The 25,972-nt window shown below is 36.7% G+C and overlaps 1 protein-coding gene across 1 annotated transcript; it reads right to left on the bottom strand.

Annotated features, from left to right (window-relative positions):
- Nucleotides 1-13,187: 13,187 nt before the first annotated feature.
- Nucleotides 13,188-19,329, bottom strand: LOC149804489 (uncharacterized). The gene is made up of 2 exons (XM_089933035.1): nucleotides 19,237-19,329; nucleotides 13,188-14,144 (listed from the first exon to the last, which is right to left on the bottom strand). The coding sequence occupies exons 1-2, from the start codon at nucleotides 19,327-19,329 to the stop codon at nucleotides 13,419-13,421; spliced, it is 819 nt and encodes a 272-aa protein (XP_089789161.1). The 3' UTR covers nucleotides 13,188-13,418.
- Between the last annotated feature and the right edge of the window lie 6,643 nt (nucleotides 19,330-25,972).

Below are 25,972 nucleotides of genomic sequence, written 5' to 3'. Positions count from 1 at the left end.
AGGTAGGTCTTGACGTCACCATTCACGCGAGTCTTGAACTCTTCAGTTAATATAAGCTGTCTGAGGTTATCATACTTGATCAACCTTCGTGGCTAAGCACCACTTATTAAATAGTTATTTTACCCTAGCAAATTCGATATGGGTTTGTCCAGTTTCTTTGCTACAGTTCCTAAACCTTTCTGTATATTTCTAAGGTACCAGACCCATTACCCTTGAAAATACATTCCATAAGCATATCATTAAAGTTGTTACAGTGACAGTTCAGTTTACACTTCATGAGCTTTACGCCTCAGAATCGGAAAATGTATGTAAGGATAGGGAGAGTGTGCTCTGACAGCCACTTCTAATTCGTTTAATTTTCCTTTCTTCTCGCTGCATTTGAATTTACCCTCTTTCTCTCTGAATCTGCATTTCCTCTCTTGTCTCTATCTGCATTTCCTTCTCATTTCCCTTCCATATATATTTCTCTCTTTCTCTCTCTATCTCTCTCTCTTTCTCTCCCTCGCTCTCTCTCTCTGTCTCTGTCTCTCTCTCTCTCTCTCTCTCTCTCTCTCTCTGCATTTGCCTTTCTTCTTTTCTATTTCCTCTATATCCTCTTTCTGCTACTGTTTCTCTTCCTTTTCTCTCTGTTTTTGTATTTCTGTTTGTTCTTACTCTTTTTTATTTTTGATTTCCATAATTTCTTTCTAATGCTTAAGTTTCCTTAACTGTATTTCAATCAGTTTTATTGCTGCAATTCTTTTAATTTCCTGTCAAAACCAGATACAAACTTACCGATCAAATTCAAAGCACTTTTATCCAAAAAAATTATTTTCTTTCAAATAATGAATCACAATATTTTTAATATCTGCTTTTGTTAAAGATGACTTTACGTCCGAACTAACATATCTGGCAAGCTGAAGCAACTCGTACGTTTTTAGGACTCTTTCCCTTTCTGAGTAGGATTTGATACCCGGGAGACCAGGCTGAACTATTATATACAGTACTTACACAGTGCAAAGCGTGCATAGTGTCACTTAAATCCTTATTTATTCACAAACATTTTCAGAAGCCAAGTAGGGAGACTGAATAAAAAATAGAGAGATTGGGACCTAAAATCGGAAGGTTTTTCGTGACATTTTTAAAGCATTGTTTTAACAAAATATTGATCGATCTTCCGGGTCCAATATGCGTGAAATTCGCAAAGGACACGCCGTTTCTCCATGTGACGCGCCATATTTCCACCAGGACGTGCCTTATTTTCATTATTCTGGTCAGCTGTGGCCAAACTGCTGAAGGTTATTCTTAAATAAACGAGCAATAAAGCCAGCGTGACTAATTAAAGGTTCATCCTTATCGATGCAACTATTTTGTGAAAACGACTGGCCCTCCGTTATAATTCAAAGAAACCATGTTCTACACTACTGCGTGCTATGCACCAGCAACTGATTGGCAAATAAAGGATTCAGAATTTTTTTTAAAAACTAGACGTATCTTGGTACCATACATGTGGCAATTCTGGCGCCCCCCCCCCCGAAAATATCAATTTCTACATTTATAAACAATTCCGGTCAGCCTGGTGTTTCGGTCAGACTGAATTTTCCCGATTATTTGTCTCTGTATGAAATAAACCAGGATAAAAAATGAGCCTCAATAAAACTGAAATTTATTTGTTTATTTTTCAAAACTGTTGTTGATTTGGAGAAATGCACCCCCTGAAATCAGCGCCCTAGGCGGCTGCCTAGTTTGCCTATATGGTAGTGCCAGCCCTGCCCTCGTTGTATACCTGACCTTATTCCCTTATTGTCAACTTGTAAGGCATTTACGATTGTTTCCCATAAAATATATGTATTCTGGATTAGGTTTTTTTGAGGACACATATGCTGCGTGGGATGTATTTTCATTCGTTCTTTTAATTTAACGATTCTAATTTATGTTCGTATATACGTTATAAAAACGCCAGGTGTTGACTCGTGCGAGTTTCTTTCGTGGGAATGGCGCTATATCATATGGAGTTCCAGCATTCATAGTGATCATTCTTGGGATTGAAATTAATCGTCGACAGTTTTATTGTTGTGGTCTATTTTTTTGTTCTCGTTTATTTTCTGATTTTTGTATTGTTGAAGAGGTAAAACAAGATCATAAATTTACGTGAATAATTTTCAAACTTAACATTTTATTTAGCGAAGAAGCTAATTCATTCTAGTAAAGTAATTGTTTCGTCACAACAATATTCAAAGGTGATGCAACAGAACATGGCTTCCATGGATTGCATACGATACAGCTATATAGGACTTTTCTTTTTTAGGAGACATGAAAATCGAAGAGATAATGTAATAATCGGGAATTCTCTATTTAAAAAACTCGGGAGATATGAAATCGGGATGTAGGCGTTTTTTCTCTCCCGGCGTGAGAGTTGACAGGTATGGTGTAAGGTCGCTTATATCAAAGCAAACTACAACTCAGCTTTTACCATTTTAGCATAATTTTCGAAGCATTATTTCTGAAACTTCATTATTGTCTTTTGGAGATATCATTAAAGTTTAGTGCAGCGGAGCCTATGATTCGACTCCAAGGGATGTACTTCGTTCAGCGGAATGTACTTCATGCAGCGCATGTTCAAACTTACAAGTACATGCGGTGGCGCATTATGTAAATACGTTTAGTAGCATAATTGCGCGCGTTGAATCAAACCGTATTGTTGTCCGTTGTGTTGTTATACTGGGATCACATTTGTTCTTGTTGAGTTTAATTATAGTGACGTGCGCACAATTGTGCATGTGCCACTTTTTTCTGACTGCACCGCAGCCTGCTAGTTGTTCCTGGGGAAGGGGATGGTGCCACCTCCCCTAGGCTTTTATGGATTCAAGGAACCCTGATAGTTTGGCCTCAATCTGTGGGTCCATAAAGGTCCCTACAGTTGAAGGGGGGGGGCGAATTTCTATGCTATTTATAGAGGTTCTTAGTAGATATCATGTATGAAGAGAGATTTTCAAGGTTATTATGGTATTACTAGTCGAGGTGTTTAGGGTGTGTTTCCTACGTTATGTTATTTATAAGTTTTTAGATATTACCTCTTTAAGTTATTTATTAATTAATGTTTTTAGAGATTGAATGTTATTTATACTTTATTTAGCAAGAGACCGGAGTCCTAGCCGATTACACGGTTCGTTAAGGACATCTAGGACCGGAATCCTAGCTGATTACTCGGTTCGTTATGGACATCTAGGACATCCGATTTTGCGGTTTCCTTAGTTTTTTTTATAGGTGCTTCGTAAGTGAATTATTTATTAATTCGTAAGTGAATTATTTATTAATACTTTTATAAAATTGAATGATATGTTATGGGTTTTTATGTGGTGGCTTCTAAATTTATTTAGCTAGTTACTGGGTCTTTTGGTTTTGTGGGGATAGTAATTATATTTTGTTCCTAAGTCCTGCTGAGTCTATGAATTGCTTTATATTTTTATAAACTGATTGTTTATTTTTATTAGAGTCCATAAGTAACTCTGTGTATGTGTGTGGTGATCCAATCTCTTTTTGGTTTTTGATAAATATTTTCCGAGCGGGTTGATATTTTGGGCATATATTGAATACGTGGTGTAGATCTTCGGTGGTGTGGCAGTTAAAGCAGTTAATGGTTGCTGGTTTGGGTCCTATAAACCTTCCAAAACTGCTTGCTAGTTTAGTTTTTCCAGTTATTATCCTGTTTATGGTTTTCTGTTCTAAATAGGTACCCTTAGGTAGCTGTATGTTCCTATCTACGTTTTTTGGGGTTTCATGGTGCTTTTTACCTTTTGTGGAGGAGTTCCAAAAATCTTGCCATGTTTGGTCTATATATGTTTGTGCGAAGCTTATTGCTTCTGTAGAGCTATAGTTAAGCTTGATAGAGTTTTGATCTCCTAGTTTGGTTTTTGCAACTTTGTCTGCTGTTTCGTTGCCAGAGATTCCAATGTGCGACGGTATCCACATGAGCTCGACTAATTGATGTGCTGTGGTGATATCGTCGATTAATTGGCATGCTCTGTCGAGGAATTGTTCCCTAGAGTGTGTATTGAGATTTTGGATCGATTTGATAACGCTTAGGGAATCGCTTATAATGACTGCTTTAGATATTTGGTTGTCTTTGATCCATTGTAGTGATTCAAGTATAGCCCAGAATTCAGTGGTGTAAATGGAGAAGTAGTCAGGTAATCTGGATCCCGTTTGTATATTGAATTCAGGGATGATTATTGCTGCTGCTGTTCTTGGTGGGTTGTTTGTTTTTGATCCATCGGTATATATTTTAACATAGTCCGGGTATTTTTGGTTGATTTCGTTTACCAGTACAGGTTTTAGTAAGTTTTCTTGTCCTTCTTTATTGCCTAATTTAGTAGCTTCAGTGTTAATCCTTGGTGGTTTTTGTAACCATGGTGATTTGTTCTGGTCTGTAATGTTTGTTACCTGTTTTTTTAGTAGAGGTATCTTTTCTCTTAGTTCAAGGATTACTTTTCCACTTGGTGTGATGGGTATGATTTTGGGTTTGAAGACAAGTTTATACTTATTTATAGCTATTTTGGTGGGATGGTTGTCTGGGTGGGTATCTAATCGAATGGAGTATCGGAGGAGCAGTTCTTGCCTACGTAATTTTAAGGGTAGTTCTCCTGTTAGTGTTTGTAGTTCTTCTAATGATGTTGAGGGGAGTGTTCCTGTACATAATAACAACGCTTTTCTCTGGATAGTGTCAAGTTTTTTGTAGTACAGGCTGCTTAGCCGAGTTATATGCTTGACAACCGTAATCCAGTTTTGATCTAATTAGGCTTTTATATATCGTGAGGAGGGTTTCCTGGTTGGATCCCCGGTCAGTCCCTGTGATGTTCCTTAGTAAATTGAGATCTTTGTTACAATTCTGGGTGAGTTGTTCAATGTACTGTTTCCATGTGAGGTGGTTGTCAAAGAACATTCCTAGGAATTTTACTACTGTTACGTATTTGATTAATTGATTTTGTATATAGAAGTTTGGAAAGACTAGGTTGTTATTTCGTTTGGGGGTGAATATGATTGCCACAGTTTTTTCATGAGATATTTTGAAACCCCATTTGTCCGCCCATCTCCCTATGTTGTCTAGGCTCTGCTGGATTTCTTTAACTACTGTGTTATTGGCAGGATTTCCATTCCTCCATATGCCACTATCATCTGCAAATTGTGACAAGTTTATTTTTGTGGAGGCTACATTGAGGTCAAGGTCGTTTACCATTAGGTTAAATAGTAACGGACTTATTACACTGCCTTGCGGTGTTCCATTTTCAAGTGAAAATTCTTCCGAATGGGTGTTGCCTATTCTTGTGGTAATTTTCCTGCCTGTGAGGAAATCGCCAATCCAGTTGAACAAGCGTCCAGTTATTCCAAATTGGTTTAATTTGGCCATTAGTCCATTGGCCCATACTAGGTCGAACGCTTTTTCTAGGTCTAAAAAAACCGCTGTGAGGTTGCGATCGGTTTTCGTATGTGCGTTAAAAGCGAGTTTGATGTCTGTTTCCAATCTGAGAAGTTGGTCAGTGGTGGACCGTTTGTTCCGAAAGCCACATTGATTTATGGAGAGTAGGTTATTGGTTTCTAGGTGGTGTTTTAACCTATTTGCGATTATTGTCTCCATTATTTTGCAAATATTGTTTGTAAGGGAGATGGGTTGGTACGAATTTATGTTGTTGGGATCTTTACCTAGCTTGGGGATTGGTATTACTATGGCCTGTTTCCATTTGGTGGGTAGTTGGCCTTTATCCCATATCCTATTAAAGAGTTTGATTATGGCTATTGTTACATTGATAGGTAGTTTTTTGTAGATAATGTAACCTAACTGATCCTTACCATGGGATGTTTCGTTTTTGGATCGTAGGGCTCTCTTCCATTCATGTACTGTGATGTCGCTATTTAGGTGAGATTCTTTTGTTCCTCGGTCTTGAAACATTTGAGGTTGTGTTCCCTCCATTAGATTTTTGTGTTCTTGAAAGTTTCTGGTGTGATTATTGTTGCTACTCATGTTCGAAAAATCCTTCGCTAGGAGGTCTGCCTTATTTTTATTTGTTATGTCACTTTTACAGTTTATTTACAGTTAGCACATTTTTGTTTAATTGTGTGGCATTCTCCTTTGTGTTGACCTCCACAGTACTTACATCTTGGTTTGAATCTACATCTGAGGGCATAGTGTCCCCAGTGCAGGCATTTGGTGCAAAATCATGGCCTATTTATGTAGTTTTCCAGCTTATGGCACACTCCTGACTGTCCTAGTTTTATTATTGAGGGTATTGGCTCGGTAGCCTCTATAACTGCTTTGTTTGTTCCTTGTCCCTTGTGATTTTTAAGACGATATACTTTGGTGGTCTGTGTTCCATTTGCTGTGAGTTTATGAAGTAGGAGTTCATTGCTTATGTCCTTGTTGTATCCGTTTAGTGCTATTACTTTTTTAAAGATAGTGGTTTTAGTGGGTTTTCGCCAGATTAGTTATGGTTTCACTGTGTTTGGAGTTCGAAGTGACTCCTGTTTTCCTCTGAGTGCTATGGCGTCTCTCTACTTTGATCTTTATTGGGCCTATAGTTTCAATTTGGATGAATCTTTCCACCTGTTGAATTGTGCTGCATTGGACAATCAGGTAGTTTCGCCCTGGTCTTATCAGTTTGAATTGTCCAGTGTGAATTTTGGCCAGTGCTGTCATAATACTATTGGTACTTAGACTAGTAATTCTATTGCACCTGCTGCTTATGTATATGGTGTGTTCGATGGAATGATAATTGTAAATTTTGTTTTGGGGGTTATGTTTTTGTTTTATTTCCTGTTTTGAGTTAACCTTACTTGTGGGTTTTTTTGTGGTTGTTTTGGGGTTTTAGCGGGCTTTTGCCATTACCTAGGTATGTGTTTTGGGTGTTTTGGGTTGTTTGGGGTCTTTGGGTTGCCATATTAGTGATGCTGCTCAGTAGTTTTGTAGTGTCTAATTCATTGGATTTGTTCCCATAGGTTGGTGGTTCCCTTGCTGTTATTATCCCAGATGGTCCAGGAGTTTGGCTTGAGCGTATAGTTTCTTTCCTAATGTTTTGATTTATTGTTGTTTGCTTGATTTCCTGTTGTTGGTTTGTTTGCATGTTTCTAGAATTGGTTATTTCATTTTTGGTGAATTTTGGGGTGCTGGTTATGGTTATGTGGTCTAATTGTGGGGAGTTTAAGGTATGTAGGTTACTGTCAAATTCATTTGTTAGGTTTGGAATAGTGGTGTCTATATCTTCATTTGTGTTTGGCTTTTCCGCTTCCTTGAAGAGGATTGGCGATATTATTGGCATTGTATTTATATTGTTCCCTGGAGTGTAGTTTTGTATTTCTAGTAGTTTCTTTTGGTGGGGTGGGGGTGTGTTAGTTATGTCTGCTGGTTTGTGGTTTGTTTGGTCTGTGTTTGAGACCAGAATTTGGGGTCCCAGTGTGATGTTGGTTGAATTCGAGTTTGCTGTGGTTGGTACGACTTGCGTTAATTTTGCTTATTTTGCATGCTTTATTGGTGCTGTTTGGAGTTGTGATACATCCAATATTTTTACTGATTTATTGATAGGATTGTTTGGTGGTTTGTGTGTTTGCGTGTTTGGATTGAATAGAGCCATTTGTTTGGACCTAGTTTGCATTCTTCTACTTAAATTGCGTATAGCATTGAATGATGACTTGTCTTTTGTTTTTGTCCTAACCCAGTCTGCTCCTCCGCTAGAAGTCTCTCCTTTGTTTTCTATTACGTGTTCCTATCGTTCCTTTGTTTGAGAGTTCCTTTGTTCTGTGCAATTCCTTTGTTCACGGCTTGGCGGTTTGCTAATCGTTTCCTCTTCTTAGTATTATTTCTTTGCTCTTGTTTTCCTGTTCCTTTATTCTATTTTAATTGGTGATGGTGGTGGCCGCACTCAGTAGAACTTTTAAAATTATACACCAAGCCGGTTTTACACAGTAAACAAATCAAGCAAGTTGAGAGATAGTTTTCAAACTTGACGTTATGGGAATGACGTCACTAAAATAAACAACGTTAGTTTACATATGACAGTTTGTCATTCTGTGTAATTCTGAATATATTTAAAGGATGTTGAAACAATCGTCACAAAAACCTTACACAATTCTCTCTCGGCAACATGGTGTAATATTCGATAACAACACTGTATCCATTTGCGAAGGAACTTGAGTAAAATTTGCAATAATATCAGAGCTAAAAAAAATACGTTTGTTCCAATTTCAAGGCAAAATAAAAACGTAATTACTGGTGCACTGACATAAAATGTCCAATACAACTATGCATAAACAAACAATAATTGAGTCAAAACGGAGAGGTAGTGTTATAGCAACTCGCGATTTCTCAATTCTTGTCATTGTTCGATCAAATTATACACAAATATAAATTAGGCAGAAACAATAAGAAAAAAAAATTTTAATAAATTACTTTTCAAACAAGTTTATACCATTTCTTTTTAATGGTCATACATGCAAACCCCGAGATAAGTGTACGTGTCATTTTTTTAAATATAAGTTTGCATAAAGAAATGCATTTAGAACTTAACGCGTGCATCTTGTGATGTCCCGGGCTTGTGGGTCATGCACTTTTTAGTATTTATACCTGTTCAGTTTGGGAGGTCGGCTTATATACGTAAGAGCTTATGCGCGAGTATATACAGTAATTCAATGTATTTTCCTATATCTCAGTAAGGATTACACTGAAGTAGATGGTTACCCAAGCAATCATAAAAATGGCTGCCAAAACGTTCATAGTAATATTAAAAAGAAAACGTTCCAGAAGGCGGGGAAAGGAAAATTATCCCACGATCTCACCCAACAGGAAAAGAGAGTACTGGAGAAGAATTTCATCGGTTTATTTGGACCAGTCAAAATCACATAATGTTAACATGTTGTCATAACAAATATGAAACTGCACATACTGTACGCAAAGTGTAGCGACTATGCAATAAATGTACAAGTGATACTGCCCAAGTCCTTCTTGATGAAAATGCGGAATAATTGTATATGAATGTTCGTGCAATTTTCTACAAAATCTTCTATAATAATTCTGCACGTAAGGTTTACCGAAACAAGACTACTGTATGAATGATGCTTTGTAATTTATATCAGAGCTATCACATATTAAGGTTACGTTTACTTTAAGTGTGTTGTTTGTAACTCTGACAGAAGTAGTGGTATGACAAATTTTAAACTATTACACATATTTAATCAAGGGTGTCAAATTTACACTTTCATGGGTTTCATTTGAAGGTCAAAGGTCGAGATTGCTATTTTTGTTTGGAGCTGTAATTTTTAACCTTTGAATGCAGCAATATACATAAATCTTGGTGTAACAGTACATCATGACTTGATGTTGTTACTTGGAAACTTCATAAATCTGTCCACAAGGTTTGGTCTCACCTCTCTGGTCAGTATCATTTTTGGGTGCCCAAACTGTTACCCAGAAGCCTCTCTGGTCAGTATCATTTTTGGGTGCCCAAACTGTTACCCAGAAGCCTCTCTGGTCAGTGTCATTTTTGGGTGTTACCCAAACTGTTACCCAGAAGCTGTTGTTTAAGATCCTTTAATGAAATGTTTACACCTGTGAAATTATAGCTTGGGAGTGTATCAGGTATCTGTCATGTGTAAATAGCATGGTCCCATTAACAAGATCAAACTCACGCGTGAAGTTTACTAACTTTTTATTAAGGACTGTAACTCTAAAGTCCTTCAAAGTAGTCTAATTAAGCCTGTGTATAATTCATAACGTCTGAATGTGTCACTTATTGCGGGGGGGGGGTATTTTCATCAATGTGTTGATCGTTGATAAACATTATCTATTTTTGTATCAAGGTTCTATCTCTCAAATTCCCAAGGATAGTTGGACTGTAGTTAAAAAGTTGTTTAAATAATGAAAATAAGATATTTTGGATGGTGTATCTTGAGATCAAGATCCTATCTGCGAAGTCAAGGTCATCTCAAGGGCTACATACTTGAGACAACATGGCTGTTACTTTAAGCCATTAAAATTAGTAGTATCAAACATTGCATAGTTGTACATATTGATCTCACGTGAGGTTCATAGTCTTAGCCTCATAGTTACAGTCACGTGCCAGTATGCATATATTTATTGCCAGATCTTGAACTAAAACCACATATTCAGACAGCTGAAACTGAATATGCTTATATCAATGATAATCTGGCAGTGTTTCGTATATCACTTTTCTCGGTTCATTCTTAAATGCTAAGGCATTCAGTGTTTGTATTCAAGCTGATACTCTGAGGATGTTTAAAATATTAGGAAGAATCGTTGTATATTATCCAGAGAGGTTCTTAGTAAATGTGAACTACACGTTGCAAAGTAGAAACAAATCCATAAACATCTACTGCAACATAAAATTATTTAGCAATTTCTGTAAAGTTTCATTATACTTTAGTTTTAAATTTTCTTAAACTATGGTTATTTCCATATACAATGAATCTTTCTGTATTGGAATAAAGCATTTCTTATTCAAAAAAGCATTTCGTATTCAAAAAAAACAACCCATATACAATAAAGTATTCCGTATGCAATTCAGCATTCCGTATACAAAAAAGCATTCCGTATTCAAAAAACATTCCGTATGCAAACAAGCATTCCATATACAATAAAGCGATCCTTATACAATAAAGCATTCCGTATACAAGAAAGCATTCCGTGAACAATAAAGCATTACATTCCGTTATACCGTAGCTGATTCTGCACGGAAATACGACTCAGAAACTGTATAAGGTCTAAACGCTTCTCGATCGTGCTGTAAATGTAAGATTCCTACTTTGATGGAAGCTGTACATTGTCTTAATAATTCTGGTTGATGGTATAAAATGTAATATTACTATTTTGAGAGAAGGAATATTTCATATAAGAGAACAAGGTAATCTGTCTCTTAAGCTTATCCCTCTCTTTCTTCTGTTTAGACGATCTCTATCATTGCTAATTTCCTTAGGAGAGGACCTACCACTTAGTGTATCAGACCCATCAGGACTTTCACGTTGCAAGGGAACGTTTTGCGTACATTCATGTTGCTTTGGTGATTTGTCGGACAGCAGCTTCTTCATTTTATGACCCCTCTTCATAATCGCCATGGAATCTCGGAGAGTCTTACCCTCTTTGTCAGTTACATTCTTCTGCATTTGACCTTCTGACTTGGCAGCATCGTGTGCAACAGCATTCTGTCCAAGGCTTTCCGGCTCATTATTCAAGCCCGTCAAGTTCACAGGACACGTGGCTATTGTCTCGTCATAATTAAGTTTTGAAGAATCGTTATCACAGTCTGAGGAACGTTCAGTCACTTCCTGATGATTTAAAAATCTCCGGTCTCTCTGCAAAATGATCAGTACAATAGAACATGAACTCTGCCAATCAAACATTCATCTAGCAAAAGATTTATTATTCAGTCTTAACCTATGACAAAAATTACATTTTCGAAAGAAAAATTGTGGGTGTAAATGATATGTACGGAATGCTTTCCAGGTTCAAGACTTTCACACATTATTTTTTACTAAAGTGCCTCTATCTTAATCGTAGAATGTTACAGTAGGAAGGAAAGAAAGTGTTAGAGTTTGAAGGAAAGAAAGTGCTAAGGCTGACGACACAGCATGCTGTTATAGGCAAGAAACCTAAAACAGTTGCTAAGTTCAAATAAAAATGACCCCTCGTTCTCTACATTTTTTTTTCTTCAGTACTGAGTTTTCCGTTGTGACCAAAACCAAATTCATCATACCTTAATCAAAAGTAACATCCTAGACAACTTTACAGTGAAGTTCTTGTCCTAGGTTCTCTGGCATTTACAGAAAGGATAGACTGCAAACAAAGCACTGTACCGTGCGTCACAGAGTCCATTTCCGGCCTGATTACTCACTGTGCACTGTACCGAGTGTCACAGTCAATTTCCCGCCTGTTTACGAAGTGTGCACTGTAGCCAAATACAAACATAGAATCCCAAACCCTCTAATTCCAAAGAATACACAATTTCCTTTAAATCAATAGAAAGAAAGCCTAACTCTAACCCAAGGACCACAACCCTAAAAGCAAGGGAGAAAATAAATGTAAAAACGTATGTGGATCACATTCATGGTTATCGACCAATGGTACTAACTGAAAAAGTACTTCGATATTCTTTTAACTTACTGCTTATGTTGTATGTTGGTTTATCTAACAATGATAATTTTTCCGAATGCAAGCACAACATTGCTAAAACTATCAAATTATTTTGTGTTATAGTTTCTGAGTCAGGTACATTAAAAGTATTGCCAATATAACTATCACATTAAAAGTATTACTAATGCTGATTAACTTAATTAACGATCATGTGTGTGTGTGTGTGTGTGTGTGTGTGTGTGTGTATGTGTGTGTGTGAAAGAGAGAGAAAGAGAGAGAGAGAGAGAGGGGAGGAAGGGAGGGAGGGAGAGAGAGAACATAGTCATAATGGAATTTCTTTTACATTAGGTCCCGATGTGAAGTTTTGAAGAAAAAAATTAAAACAACGTAATCACAACATTCACAAAAAAGACTACTGTCATCATAACCGTCAAAATCATCACAACCACTGTGATGGTGATCATCGTCATTATCATCGTTATCTAATGCGACAAAAACTAAACAAACTACAAACAACAACAAAATATACAACCAGAACGAGAATAGAAACTCCAAAGACAGATGAGATAGTCGATTGACATCGCAAGGAAACATCTATCAGCCATGTGTATTATAGTATTTAGTTAGCCGTCATTGTAAGATAGCTTGGTAGAAGTGACCAATTGAAACTCTTTTATTCTATTATGCATCTGATATTTTGAAACTTCCCCTAAATGAAATGACAATTCGCTGAAATAAACATTATGCTGTTACATTTTTACTGCAGATTTGAATTAGCCTTCTAAATGTATCCAATTAACAATTAACCCTTGTTTATATGGACACTCTTCTTTACATACTGAATGACGGCATTATAGTACTCAAAGTTTTTACATACTGAATGAAGGCATTACAGTACTCAAAGTTTTACATACTGAATGAAGGCATTACAGTACTCAAAGTTTTTGATACTCAGTCAAAAGGTTTGAAAATAAATCACTGATATCGGACCGCTTGAATAATATATATGTATTTTTAAAAAAAAGTACACTATAAGTATCAGCTTTTTATTAGTTAAAACGTTATATACATTCTTTCTTTTTCTTTTAGTGCCCAAGCGGCGACATGTTTGTCGTTCTTTCCGTGATGGGAGGGGTTGAATCATTATCATCCTGTTTTTGGCTATCATTCACCATCCATTGTGCTCAGGTTGATTCGAAAGTTTGGGCTAGACACAGGAAACCATAGTTCTCATTACTTACAAATTTCCACGATAAATACGAATGAATCACTTTTAGTTGTCAAACAGAAGAAATCGACATGTACTGAGCTACCTGAATAGTATTGGCTCTGTGTAAGGTTTGTTTGGTGTAACAATGTTGTGATAACCGTCGTAAAGGTCTCGAACCGATTCGTTTATTTGAATGCCAGTGGCTGCCTCTGTATTGGTACCAGACCTGTAACAGGTGCGTACTTTGATGGAATCTTCATAGCTCTTCACAATCGGTTGCTTGGAAACTCGACTTGGTGGGGTCACAGGTTTTGTGGTCGGTGTCACGTGATACGGACGTATCACAGGAGATCCCAAACACTCGTAAAATACTTCCGAAGAAGATGAGCTCAAAATTTTCGTAGCAACAGAGTTTGAGTTGCCGAAATGCATTTCAGCATCACGGTCGAATGGTATTTTCGGATGCAGTCGCCCATTATTATCATCACTATCCGATTCGTTCAGATTGTCGACACTTTCTGTGGCACTATTCAATGTGTTCCTACCGTCACTGCTGGATGGATATACAGTGGAGGAAGACGTAGACTCCGTGGTGTAATCTGTCATGTCTTCGTTTGCATCATTTGAACTGTACTCATGTGTGGTACACATATCTATAGATTGAATCTCCTGACACGCTTGACCTTCTTCAGTTACATCCTTTATTTCTTTTCCCTCTTCGTTTTCTTCCTCTTCACCAACTTCCTGGGCCGTGTTTGCGACATCTTTGAAAGATCTGAGATAGTGGATCAGACCTCTAACCCTCAGTTTCTGATTCGGATGCCGCTAAAAGACAAATATTTAGGGTGCATGTTAAAGAACGGCCTATGTTTACGAAACTTTAGGCTCACAAAACATTTACCCAGGCTGGCTCTTGTAGCAAACAGATTTTACAATTGGAGAGACTATATATATATATATATATATATATATATATATATATATATATATATATATATATATATATATATATATATATATATATATATATAAAGCAAGTGTTCAATCGCTACACGATAGCAAACCCACACTTGCTTATAAAAGGCCGAACAATCTTAAAGATTTCTTAATTAATTCTAAACTAGAAAGAAAACATCATATAAGAAGGGATCATCAACTAAATGTAATAGACCAAGATGTTCGCACTGTTCTTTCATTAATGAAAATACTTCTTTCAAAATTAATAATACGAAATAAACTTTTAATATGTGTTGTGATACTAAGTGTGCAAAATCAAATGTTATTTATTTGATCACATGCAAAAATTGTGGCATCCAATATCTTGGACAAACCAGTCAACAAATATCTAAACCTAAACGTATGAACCAACACAGATCAGACATAAAAAATATATTGTAATAAGTGTTCCCATACTTTGCAAGATTTCTCTTTTCAGCCTATTGTTATAGCTGATTCTGACATGGAACGTCTGCTAAAGTAAACCTATTGGATTCACCGTCATAACATAAAAATATAAATAAAACTGTTTATCTCTAATTATATATATATATATATCTCTAATTATATATATATATATATATATATATATATATATAACTGATCAGTTTGAACATTCTTACATTATAGTTCACCAACAAGTATTATTCTCAAAGAAATCTGAAATAGCATGATCTGATAAGGCACTCTCATCTGAATACCAAGGACAACAAGACATTAGTAATTGGTTCTCACAGTATGGGGTTTTACACTGTGCGCATGCACATGGTCTGCGAAAACATGCAATGTTTCACCTGGGTGGTCGAACTTATCCACTTATCCGTGAGCCACTGCGAAATTGTGTTAGATGGTATGATGCGGAGTGGTGAATGGTACCAAATGCTACATTTAGAACTGCTTTAATGCAAATGGACGCACAACAAGATCGAGAAAATTCCTTTTCACGGGTTCTAATAGATTCCTCCATACTTTTTCTTGTTTATGAGGACAGTATGGATTCAACTCACCCTCAAAACAAATCATGGCCATCGTAATGTTAAAACTGCCGCCATGCTGTTAAATGGTTTGTTACACGCTCCACACAGCTCAACCTCTTTCAAAACTGTTATGACTCCTGTTTCGTCTAAATCTTAGTCCATCATCTCCGCACATGGGATGGAGCCTACTTCCCGCTCTGATAATATATTAAAATCCATTTAAACACCAGGGATATAAAAAAATAAAAAAGAACAGACTATGTATAGCTGTTCAAATATGTTTTTTTTTATTATTATTGAGATGTTTGCCGCGGGCTACAAGGTAACATAAAAAGGTCCATTCTGAGCGTCCTCGACTAGCAACAAATCGCAGGCGACTGATTTTTTTTCAATACCTAACATGTTACAAGACTGATCTTTGTCCGCCAGGCACTCTCCCTTTTATGAAGTATCAGTACGATTACCTCAGAGTCTCTTCCAGACTCGCAAGAGATGAGGATGATCCGAATGGTAATAGTCCTGTGCACGTTCTATCTAAGCCAATTATTCTTGGCCTTTTCCTCCTACGTTATTAATTAAAATCTCCACATTCTACTTAAAAGCCAGTGTAGAGAAAAGATCGCAGAAAATTCGAGACAAGTTGAGTGTGATACAGTTATCAAACCCAACGGTTTGCCTTCAAGTTTACTGCGTCATGATATTGAATATCTGTCTAAAGGGGAGATAACCCACCATAATGCGTATGATGTTGCATTGAGGGTTGCTCAGACTCCTACCAACCAGCGGATTTCCGGGTTAATTACCATTACAGTAATATGTCTTAAATATTTATTCGTTTGTTTAATATGTTGTTGTTTTTTTTAAATTCTTTTGCATGATAGAAAAATAGTATATGCCTGTAACTACGTTTGAGATGAGAGTAGGAAGTGATTAATCAAGAGCTGTCACTCTTGTAGGTCAACCAACATATGGCTGTTCTTCTCCTCGTGTGCCGAAAATATACAAAACGAAAGCCTTGAAGTTTGGAATTCAGTGCCTGTGATAACGGAGAAAAAGACTATATGACAGCTTAATGAAGTCCGTGTCAAAAGAGTTTTCAAGATGCTTTTAAGAAATACGTGTATATCTGTTGCGCTAGTCACAGATTTCGGTGGCAGCTGAGAACGACAATAATTATAATGAAGATCAATAACACGTCTTAAATATACGTTTCAAACATTAACGCTATTTACTTACTACAAAAAGTATAATAAAAATGTGAATCCGAAATATATACGAGATAAATAAGGTTTCTTTCATCGAAGATATATTTAACCAACACGTTTTTATATTATTATTAAAAGGAAGTAATACGAACAACGTTCTTTTGCGCATCAGGGTCCAGCTACGTGGATTGAATTACCCATGTATCTTCGACACAAGGACTGTAACTTCTTTCAAGAGTTTTCTTAAAACTCACCTATTTCGACTACAAAATAAACTTAAGGACTTAATACTGTTTACTTCCCTCGTTATTATCAGCATGTTTTTGTTTTGTATTTTCATGGTGTTTTAATTTAAAATGGCCCTAAAACTTAAGAGGCTTTAGCTGCTCTGGAATTTTGTGCCGTTTCTCATGTATATGTGTTTGTTGACTGTGTTCATCTACATTTGAGGTTACATCATGCATTTGCTGTTCGTTTGGAATGTGTTTCTTCGTTTACTTTTCTCAGGGTGGAGAACTGTTAGACTTTGTCCCAGTCGTTTTGCCCCACTTGTGCTATAACTGTTTTTTGTTTTGAACATGACGTCATCATGTTATACTCGTTAGTGAACCCGTTACGCCGAGATTGCCCCTCGTTAACTGCATTAAATAACAAATCCTTGGCGCTCCATACTACATTGTGCCCTTGACTTATAAACCTATGACTACATTCATTTTACTTAAATGTTGTCAGGCGATGAGCCAAAGTGTGTCGATCTAACACCCTCCAGTTACTCCATCAAGTTGTTCCCACGCCTCCTCTTGCAGAGGCGATTTTGCTGTCATTTTAATGAACTCCATAGTTCAACGTCTTAACTGCACTACAACTTTTAGTTTGGAACACACATCGTTTGAACTAGTCCAAACCTATTTACTGTGGAACAAATGTCAGTCCATGTTGTTCTGCCTCTACCGCCTTCCTCCTAGTCGATAAAACAAGCTGACTGGGTCTCTCCTTTAGAAGAAGTTTTCTAACCTCCTGGAGTAAGGAAATGTGATAGGTAACAATCTGGTTATTCTTGGACATTTCAATTTTCACGTTGACTGTACTGTCCTGGAAATCCATGCAGATTAAAACGCATAGATTCTATTCATATTTTCAACCTCAAACAATCAGTAAGTCTACCCACCCATAAACATGGTCACGTTTTGGATTAGCTTTGTCATAGACTTGATGATAATAGTCTCAAGTCTTCAATGGCGTCCCACGAACATGCATCAAACCACCTCTGAGTCACACGTCATCTTGCTGTATCAGCCCCTAACCCTACATCTCTGTTTGCTTCTTAGTGAAACCCACGTATGATAAATAGAACCCACCTAATATATGACATCCCAGTAAACCTAACATCTTCATTTTGTTTCGTAATTTTCATGGTATTTATTTTTCTAATCTTGTCGTTGTTTATAATTAATGTGTTATTTAATATTGTAAAGCGCTTGGAGCTTCTAAAGATTATCCTGTACTAAGTCCAGATTATTATTATTATCATTATTATTATTATTATTATTATTATTATTATTATTATTATTATTATTATTGGTGTTGTTGTTGTTGTTGTTGTTGTTATTATTATTATTATTATTATTATTATTATCATTATTGTTATCGTCGTACCTGAGAATATTATCTCACCTGAAAATGCTCAAAGATCTAATCAGAATTATAAAAAACTTCACCTAACACCTGTCACCCTCAGAAGTTCGTAATATCTGTTGAGCGTCCATAAGAGTGGTCAAAATGTCGCGTGTGTGTGTGTGTGTGTGTGTGAGAGAGAGAGAGAGAGAGAGAGAGAGATTCAAATGTTTAATTTAGCTTTAACAATTTTCCAGTCATATCGCTACGATGCCTGCAGTGTGTAAGTTTATAGACATGTCTACCACTGGGGCATCAGACATGTGGCATGATGTCCCACTCATTCATATTATCCTGACACCAGTCCGACCAGTCCTAAAACTAACCTAATAATGCTGAGCGCATAGCGAGGCAGCTACTAGTACCATATAGACTTTGATAAGACTCGACCGGGGTTCGAACCGCGACCTATCGCATCCGAGGCGGACGCTCTAACCACTTAGGTCATCGGAGTGGTCTAAAAATGTCCTCTATTACTGGCAAAAACACAGACGTGTCACCAGTGCTAGCCATCAAAAGTAACAATACAAAATGCATTCAGTAATCAGGATTTAATAGACTTTGTTCAAACTATATCAGTATTACATTTTTGAACACCTATTAATATTTCAATTTAAATGGCCTTACATGATCACTTTGACATTTGTATAGTACACTGGTAACCGTTTTAAAAGTCCATAGCGATCAATAATTTTCATCTGGAAGATTTGTGATAACATTTGCAACCTTTGGTAATACATTTTTGTATTAAATTTTTGAACAATATTTAACATTTAATTTTATTTCAATAAATGTGCATGCATGACCATGTTGACATACACTTTAGCACTGTCTTCAACTTCTTCATATAATGGATGCCAGTATATAAAAAAATTCAATCAGAGAAAAAAGGATGGAAAATGAATGGCGGAGTGGCAAGAATGAGATATTAAGCCATCCAAGACGATGAACTTTCATACTGAATTTTGAAAGACATTATCAGTGGCATATTGGAGAAATATGACTGCAATACTCTCTCGATCGATATACAAATTGCATTATTCCATAACTAGTTCCTTCACTTACCTTTTCGTGCCACTTTCTAAACAGCTTTAATGACAGCCATATTGCGACAACGGTGCAAGGAACACTGAGCAAAAGAAGAGCTCTACGATGCATTGTTCTCCTATGTGTGACTGCAACGGTACACTGAAAGTGAAGTTTTGTTTTGACGTCACAACTGACGTCATTAATCCATAAACCGCTATTCTAATAAATCGTGTATCACACCATGGTACTGGTTGTTTATATAACTATTCGTAATCATTTTCCTCATTTTTTAACGTATTTAGATAGCTACCATTCCTTGTTTGTTGTACCTCTTATATCTTCCCATCCAAGACAGTGCACTAAGAGTAAACAGAGTTTATTTACTCTCAGATACCTCGTTGTGAAACTTTACTCGACTATAAATCTTACCAGAAATACTATTGACAGGTCAGTTGACTGCATTTGTATATTTAAAGTTAGTTTTCCATTTTTACTAGAGGTTCTGAATAAAGTTAAGTTTGACAATTTCAAGTAATATTTTAAAGTTGAAGTAACATATTCTTGAGAAAAAATTTATAAAGGAGGGACCATATCTGTCCATCACGTAACTGTACTCGTCATTTCGCGTGAGTAATGTTAATCCAGACTTTTCTTGCTCGATATTTGCAAATCCACACTTTAATTGGTCAGAATATGTTTTAGTATGATTTGGGGTCCGATAAATATTTATAACAGAAGGGCTTGTTTGTCTAACAGCTATAAATGAGGAAAAGTAATATAAATGCAAACTCTAGAGTACGCATATTGTTATGTTTAAACAAATGTATAATAATATATCATAACTATAATTAAGTTTATACTTATCGAGACTGGAAGGAATTTAGTATAATAATAATCAACCAGCACAAATACTTTAATTGTTCAACATTAATTGTCTGGCCATGCTTGGAAACATTAGTTCTAATATAAAAGGTGTTGTTAATTTATTTTCAGCATAAATAGTAAATGTCAAGTGAAATGGAATACAACTTAAATATTTTCACCACTACTCATAGAAAGGTGTAAAATTAGTATTATCAGCAAACATTATTGCAAGGAAGATAAAAAAAAATCATACAAAGCCAAACTGAAGTACTTATCCTTACCGCAGAAATAGTCATGTGATCACCCCGAATATGTTAAGAATCCACAAAAGGTGTTTCGCAACATTCTTTTGAGTCTCGTGTTCCTGAAAAGGGACACACCATCCTTTGAACCTAATAATAGGTTTAGTAAAATCAGCAAATAAATTTATGTCTAAGTTACAAATGAAAATTTAAGAAGAATTTACAGTAATGTGAATTAAATCACAAACAATTCTAAAAGTTCTGTCACAGTCCAGAAGATTAGTGTTCCAAATGAAATCAATATTGAATGTACTGATATTGCAATAGCCTTGAATGTGCTGATGTTGCAATAGCCTTGAATGTACTGATGTTGCAATAGCCTTGAATGTACTGATGTTGCATTAGCCTTGAATGTACTGATGTTGCAATAGCCTTGAATGTGCTGATATTGAAATAGCTTTGAATGTACTGATGTTGCAATAGCCTTGAATGTACTGAAGTTGCAATAGCCTTGAATGAGCTGATGTGACAACGGCCTTATTGAATCACAATGAAATAATCAGTATGTTTTTGAATAAATTCACAAATTCACAAAAGACTGATTTTGTTCAAAATATCAATTTTACATAAATGATTCCTCACAAAGTAAATCGGAAAATGACAGTAAATAAATCCAGAGACTGAACTTAAAGGAGAAATTAATAATTTTAATGTAATCAACCTTCTAAAAAAACCGAAAACACAATAGAATTAACAGGATTTGGGTCAAATGTTCTCCTCTAGAACATTCTACATTTTTTAAACAAGGCTAGACCTAGAAATCAATTATCAGTAAAGTACTTTTTAAAAAAAAAAAAAAAGACATTAGTCAGGTAGTCCGAACCTCCTACCTTCAATTACAGTCAGAGGTCAGGCACACAATACAAATTCAATATACATAACCCTAATACCTTTGAAATGCTCATAGGTATATATTGTAAATGATGTCACGTGTTAGCTGGATTGATTGAAAGCACGTGTTGACTGAATTATGCTACAAGCATTCTGAAGAGTACGTGTACATGTTACGATTTTCTTTTACTGATGTCTGTTAATGCAGAGTAGGAGTTCTCATACTCTGTATGCAAATACGTACTTAGTATCACACATGAGGGTAAGTGATTTAAGTTTTATTTGTTGTGAAAGACGTAGACATACACAATCGTTATCAGAACACTCCTAGATCTCTTGGAAAAGAGATGCTCTCAGATGATTGCCAAATGAAACGAAATCCGAATCACTCCATCATCAAGTATGTATGTAATCACTCCATTATCAAGTATGTGTGTAATTACCCCATCATCAAGTATGCGTATGTATGTTTGCAAGCAGTCCTACCCGTGCTTGTGTGATAGGGCCTTGCGATTCCAATGGTGGCCACGCCTTTTTCAATCCCGAGTGGATGTCGATTCACCCGTGGTCTACATAATTAGCAGACATTGCCCCTTCCCCTGCAGTCTGTCAAGGGTGGATTTACAACCCTCATTTGATGTTCTTTTGAGTCCAAACCGGCAATTCCTGCCACTTACTTGTGAATCGCATGCCATCGAATAAGGCGCCAGTAACAAGTTCATATGACTATGTTATAAACAACTGGCTTCCCCTCCGTCTTTTGATGTCGGCGTACACTCGCAACATTTATGAAGCGAATAATTAGCCTCAGGGTCTAGCATATACATATTGCAATCTGGCTATTGTTCCGTACTTATAACGTGACACTAAGTGACTGTAACTTTTACATTAGCACCTATTTTAGTTGGGGTTTTAAAAAAACTTGTTATTACTGCTGCAGTGTTACACAATGTAGTAAAAGTAAAACGGACTTTGCTGTTATAAGAGCAGTAGATCTCTATTTGATGAGAAATAACCTAATTTTTACTGTTCAAGTAGCACACATTTTACTGATGAAACAGGCTTCTACTGTTCCAATGATATAGTAAATAAATGGGTCTTTAACATTTCCAACTAAGTGATAGTTACTAACTTGTAGATTGTCATTCCAAATGGCGTCTTGAATGTATAATGTGCTCGTTGGATAGTAGATAACTGGGCGATTGTGACTTCAAACAGCGTCTTAGTGGTCTAATGTGTGTGTTGGATAAAAGATAATTGGGTGATGGTCGCTCCAAACGGCGTGTAGAATAGTAAATAACTGGGTGTTGGATAGAAAATTAAATATCATTGACGTATTTAGTAAAAGCGCACCGAGCCTGCCGCTACAAGATAAAACTGACACGTCTGTCAGATATGTTTTTACAACATTGACACGTAAGCCTGCAAAATTCTGGATCGGTCAATGCTGCGAATTTCATAATACTACGTAATGCAGCAGCAACATAAAACATAACAGTTATTTAACGTACAACCAAGGCATTGCTATGTTTGTAGAACTATTCAACCCCACCTTTAAAATAGGACTTGGAAACACCGCCCAACAAATATCCGAAGGCCTTAAAGGTGTTCTGAACAGAGCGCGTAATCAAAGCCCTCGGAGTTAAGTCGCTGGTGCAATGGAGCATTATTCCATCTTGATCTCAGTGTGACAAAGCCGCGAAACAATTCGCGAACACGAGTTGTTTTACTTACTGATGAGCAGAGGCGATCTTTAAACAAGAATGACAAAATCAATATTTGCTATAGCAATGATCTGTTATCGCGTCGTAATGTCTCTTGCGAAAAAAAAAAATAACTTGCTAAAATTGATGCAACTAATCAATTAAAAAAGCAAATAACATATACATGGACCTCAAGTATGAATTTTATACGCGCAAACAGGCCTTTGTCGGCAACGGCAACATTTTTATTGACGACTTTAAAGACTTGTTGTCACATGGTAACCTAGATAGGTTATCAAGGACAAGCATGAACTGCGAGTACACAAAGGCGGCATGTATTCAGTGCGTTGCTTGGAAAAACTGACGGCGACGAAATAGTAGCACATTTTGTTTCCAAGCCGGTTCGCATAACAAATAATAAAGCGTATATTCCAAACGTTTTTCCGCGCTAAAAAACAATATTGATAATTTTCAGCGAAACGGCACTGGTTGGATTTTGATTGGCGTTTCCACGTGTGTTGTCAACACTACCAAGTAAAAGCCTCTGCTTGTCAGATCATACACGCCACTTCCTGAGAGGATTTAAAACAGTCAAAGTTTTGTCAGTGTGGAAAAAATATGACAGATGTTTTATGTGGATGCCACGGAATTAAATTCTTTTATTTATTGAATACATGTACTCGGGTTTAATTGTTTGTGTACAACGACACCAGAGGGTGATTTATGTATATTGTGTCGTATTTCGAAATAGTGAGTTCGGTTCATCCCATGCCGCACGTGCGGAATAGTCTTGTCAGCAGGCAGTCTGCTTCAAGGACTTGTACATCTTCAGCTGTAGAGCTGTATGCGTCTGTGTCTGGAGTGACCAGAGTGTCTAATGTCCGGAGTGTCTAATGTCCGGGGTGTCCGGAGGGTCTAATGTTCGGAGTGTATTTTTCATCATTACGTCTGTGCGTTCTTATGTTAAATAAATCCAATATTTGGATTATATATACACGCACATATTCATAATTAATTGCTTATGCAAGTCATCCATTATTAAACATTGTATTTATATCATCATCAAAAGTGGTGTTCTGTTGTGAGTCCGAAAATCTCACCCGGTTATCTTGTTACAATGGTGTCGGAAGTGGGACCTCTCATTTTTTAATTATTGTGCTGATAATGTAATCTATATAACTTACCGTGTATAACGTCATTACGTTATTATGCCCGTGTCGTGTATAGCAGACGGTATTGGATATATTTTCAGCTGTCTGTGACCGGAGTGTCTGTGTCTGTGACCGGACTTTCTGTGTCTATGTCTGTGTCTGGAGTGACCAGAGTGTCTGTGTCTGGAGTGACCAGAGTGTCTAATGTCCGGGGTGTCCGGAGTGTCTAATGCCCGGAGTGTCCGGAGGGTCTAATGCCCGGAGTGTCCGGAGGGTATAATGTTCGGAGTGTTCCGAGTGTTTCGAAGTGTTCCGAGTGTCCGGAGTCTGTAGCAGCTGTGAAGTTGAACTGTATCAGCCGTGCATCTGAAACAGTGTACTGATGACGGAGCGTATCTCCGTACATGTAATTTGTTAACCGTGGGCTAATTTTAGTGTTCGTAAAACCCAGTGTATCTTCGGGACTGTAAAGATAAGTATATATCTGTCCCTCTTTCTTATCACCATAATTTCGCTACCTGAGTGAAAGCATTTTACTATATGAGTAAAATTTCACATCGTTTACTACCTGAGTAAACTATATCCATCGTTTCATTGTCAAATCCTTGTGAACCTTTCATCCCTTGTCTTTGTATTTGCTAAATTAATTTATTTGTATTTTTCATCATTAAGTCTGTGCGTTCTTATGTTAATTAAATCCAATATTTGGATTATATATACACGCACATATTCATAATTAATTGCTCATGCAAGTCATCCATTATTAAACATTGTATTTATATCATCATCAAAAGTGTTCTGTTGTGAATCCGAAAATCCCACCCAGTTATCTTGTTACAGTTGACTGTTCTATCATGGTGTATCCATTCACAAACAATGATCCTAACAGAGTAAGTAGCTATTATGTATACAACAACCCTGATTTTACTGGAATCAATTTAACTATTCAATTACATGACATTGCAGCGTTTGAGAAGAAAAAAAAAACAACATTATTTCAGTAAATGATTTTAGTGTGGATAACAGACACGTCTATTCTATCCGCTGTATCTGTCTTCTATGAGTGGAGTAAACGTTCTGACATGTGTTTGCATCACTGTGACAAAGACGGCCACAATTGGTGAATCAAAACTTTTAGCGGGCTGATGCATGACCAGTATAACAAACACAAAAAGAAGCTATTTTTTGCCGAAAGTATCTTCACGGTTTTACCCTCGTTGATCTTGAACAACACGGCCAAGGTTGCATTACGTTTACCCTCGTTGATCTTGAACAACACGGCCAAGGTTGCATTACGTTTACCCTCGTTGATCTTGAACAACACGGCCAAGGTTGCATTACGTTTACCCTCGTTGATCTTGAACAACACGGCCAAGGTTGCATTACGTTTACCCTCGTTGATCTTGAACAACACGGCCAAGGTTGCATTACGTTCTACGGGCAGTTAATACAAAGCATGGCGAAAAGATTGTCTCTTTTAAAAACATTGCTCAAGATAGAGTGCCTTTTCACATTTACACAGAATTAGAAGTGCTGACTACTATTCTTTTCCTGTTGTGCTGCATAATTTACGTGGGATTGATTTTCATCTGATTGTAAAACACTTTAGAAAGTTTGATGAGCAGATAACCTGCATCCCAAACAACATTATTTTTTCAATAGACCAGGTGTGTTTCATTGGCACCATAAACGCGTCGAAGAATGACCTTGCCAAAAATACAAAAACGTTAAGGTACACAGTTGCAGAATGTGGCGTGAATGTTGGCTAATCCATATGATTGTATGTCATCGTGTGACAAGTTTGATAAAATATGTTTGCTAGGTAAAGAAACATTTCAGAGTCAGCCCAATGGTTCCAGTGTTGCTAGTGCTGAATGTGAACATCCTTCTAAAATTTGTTCTACGTTTGGCATAAAATATT

Source organism: Sinohyriopsis cumingii, chromosome 2, assembly GCF_028554795.1.
Source record: "Sinohyriopsis cumingii isolate HCF-2022 chromosome 2, ASM2855479v2, whole genome shotgun sequence".
Lineage (NCBI taxonomy): Eukaryota > Metazoa > Mollusca > Bivalvia > Unionida > Unionidae > Sinohyriopsis > Sinohyriopsis cumingii.
Note: the sequence above shows the minus strand (reverse complement) of the source record. Positions and strands in the feature narration are given on the sequence as shown.

Excerpts from the sequence above, each read along its gene's own strand:
- LOC149804489 (XM_089933035.1), bottom strand. The coding sequence starts at position 19,329 with ATGCATCGTAGAGCTCTTCTTTTGCTCAGTGTTCCTTGCACCGTTGTC. Across the intron at positions 14,145-19,236 it reads TTAGAAAGTGGCACGAAAAG|CGGCATCCGAATCAGAAACT; the intron begins GTAAGTGAAGGA and ends TTTGTCTTTTAG.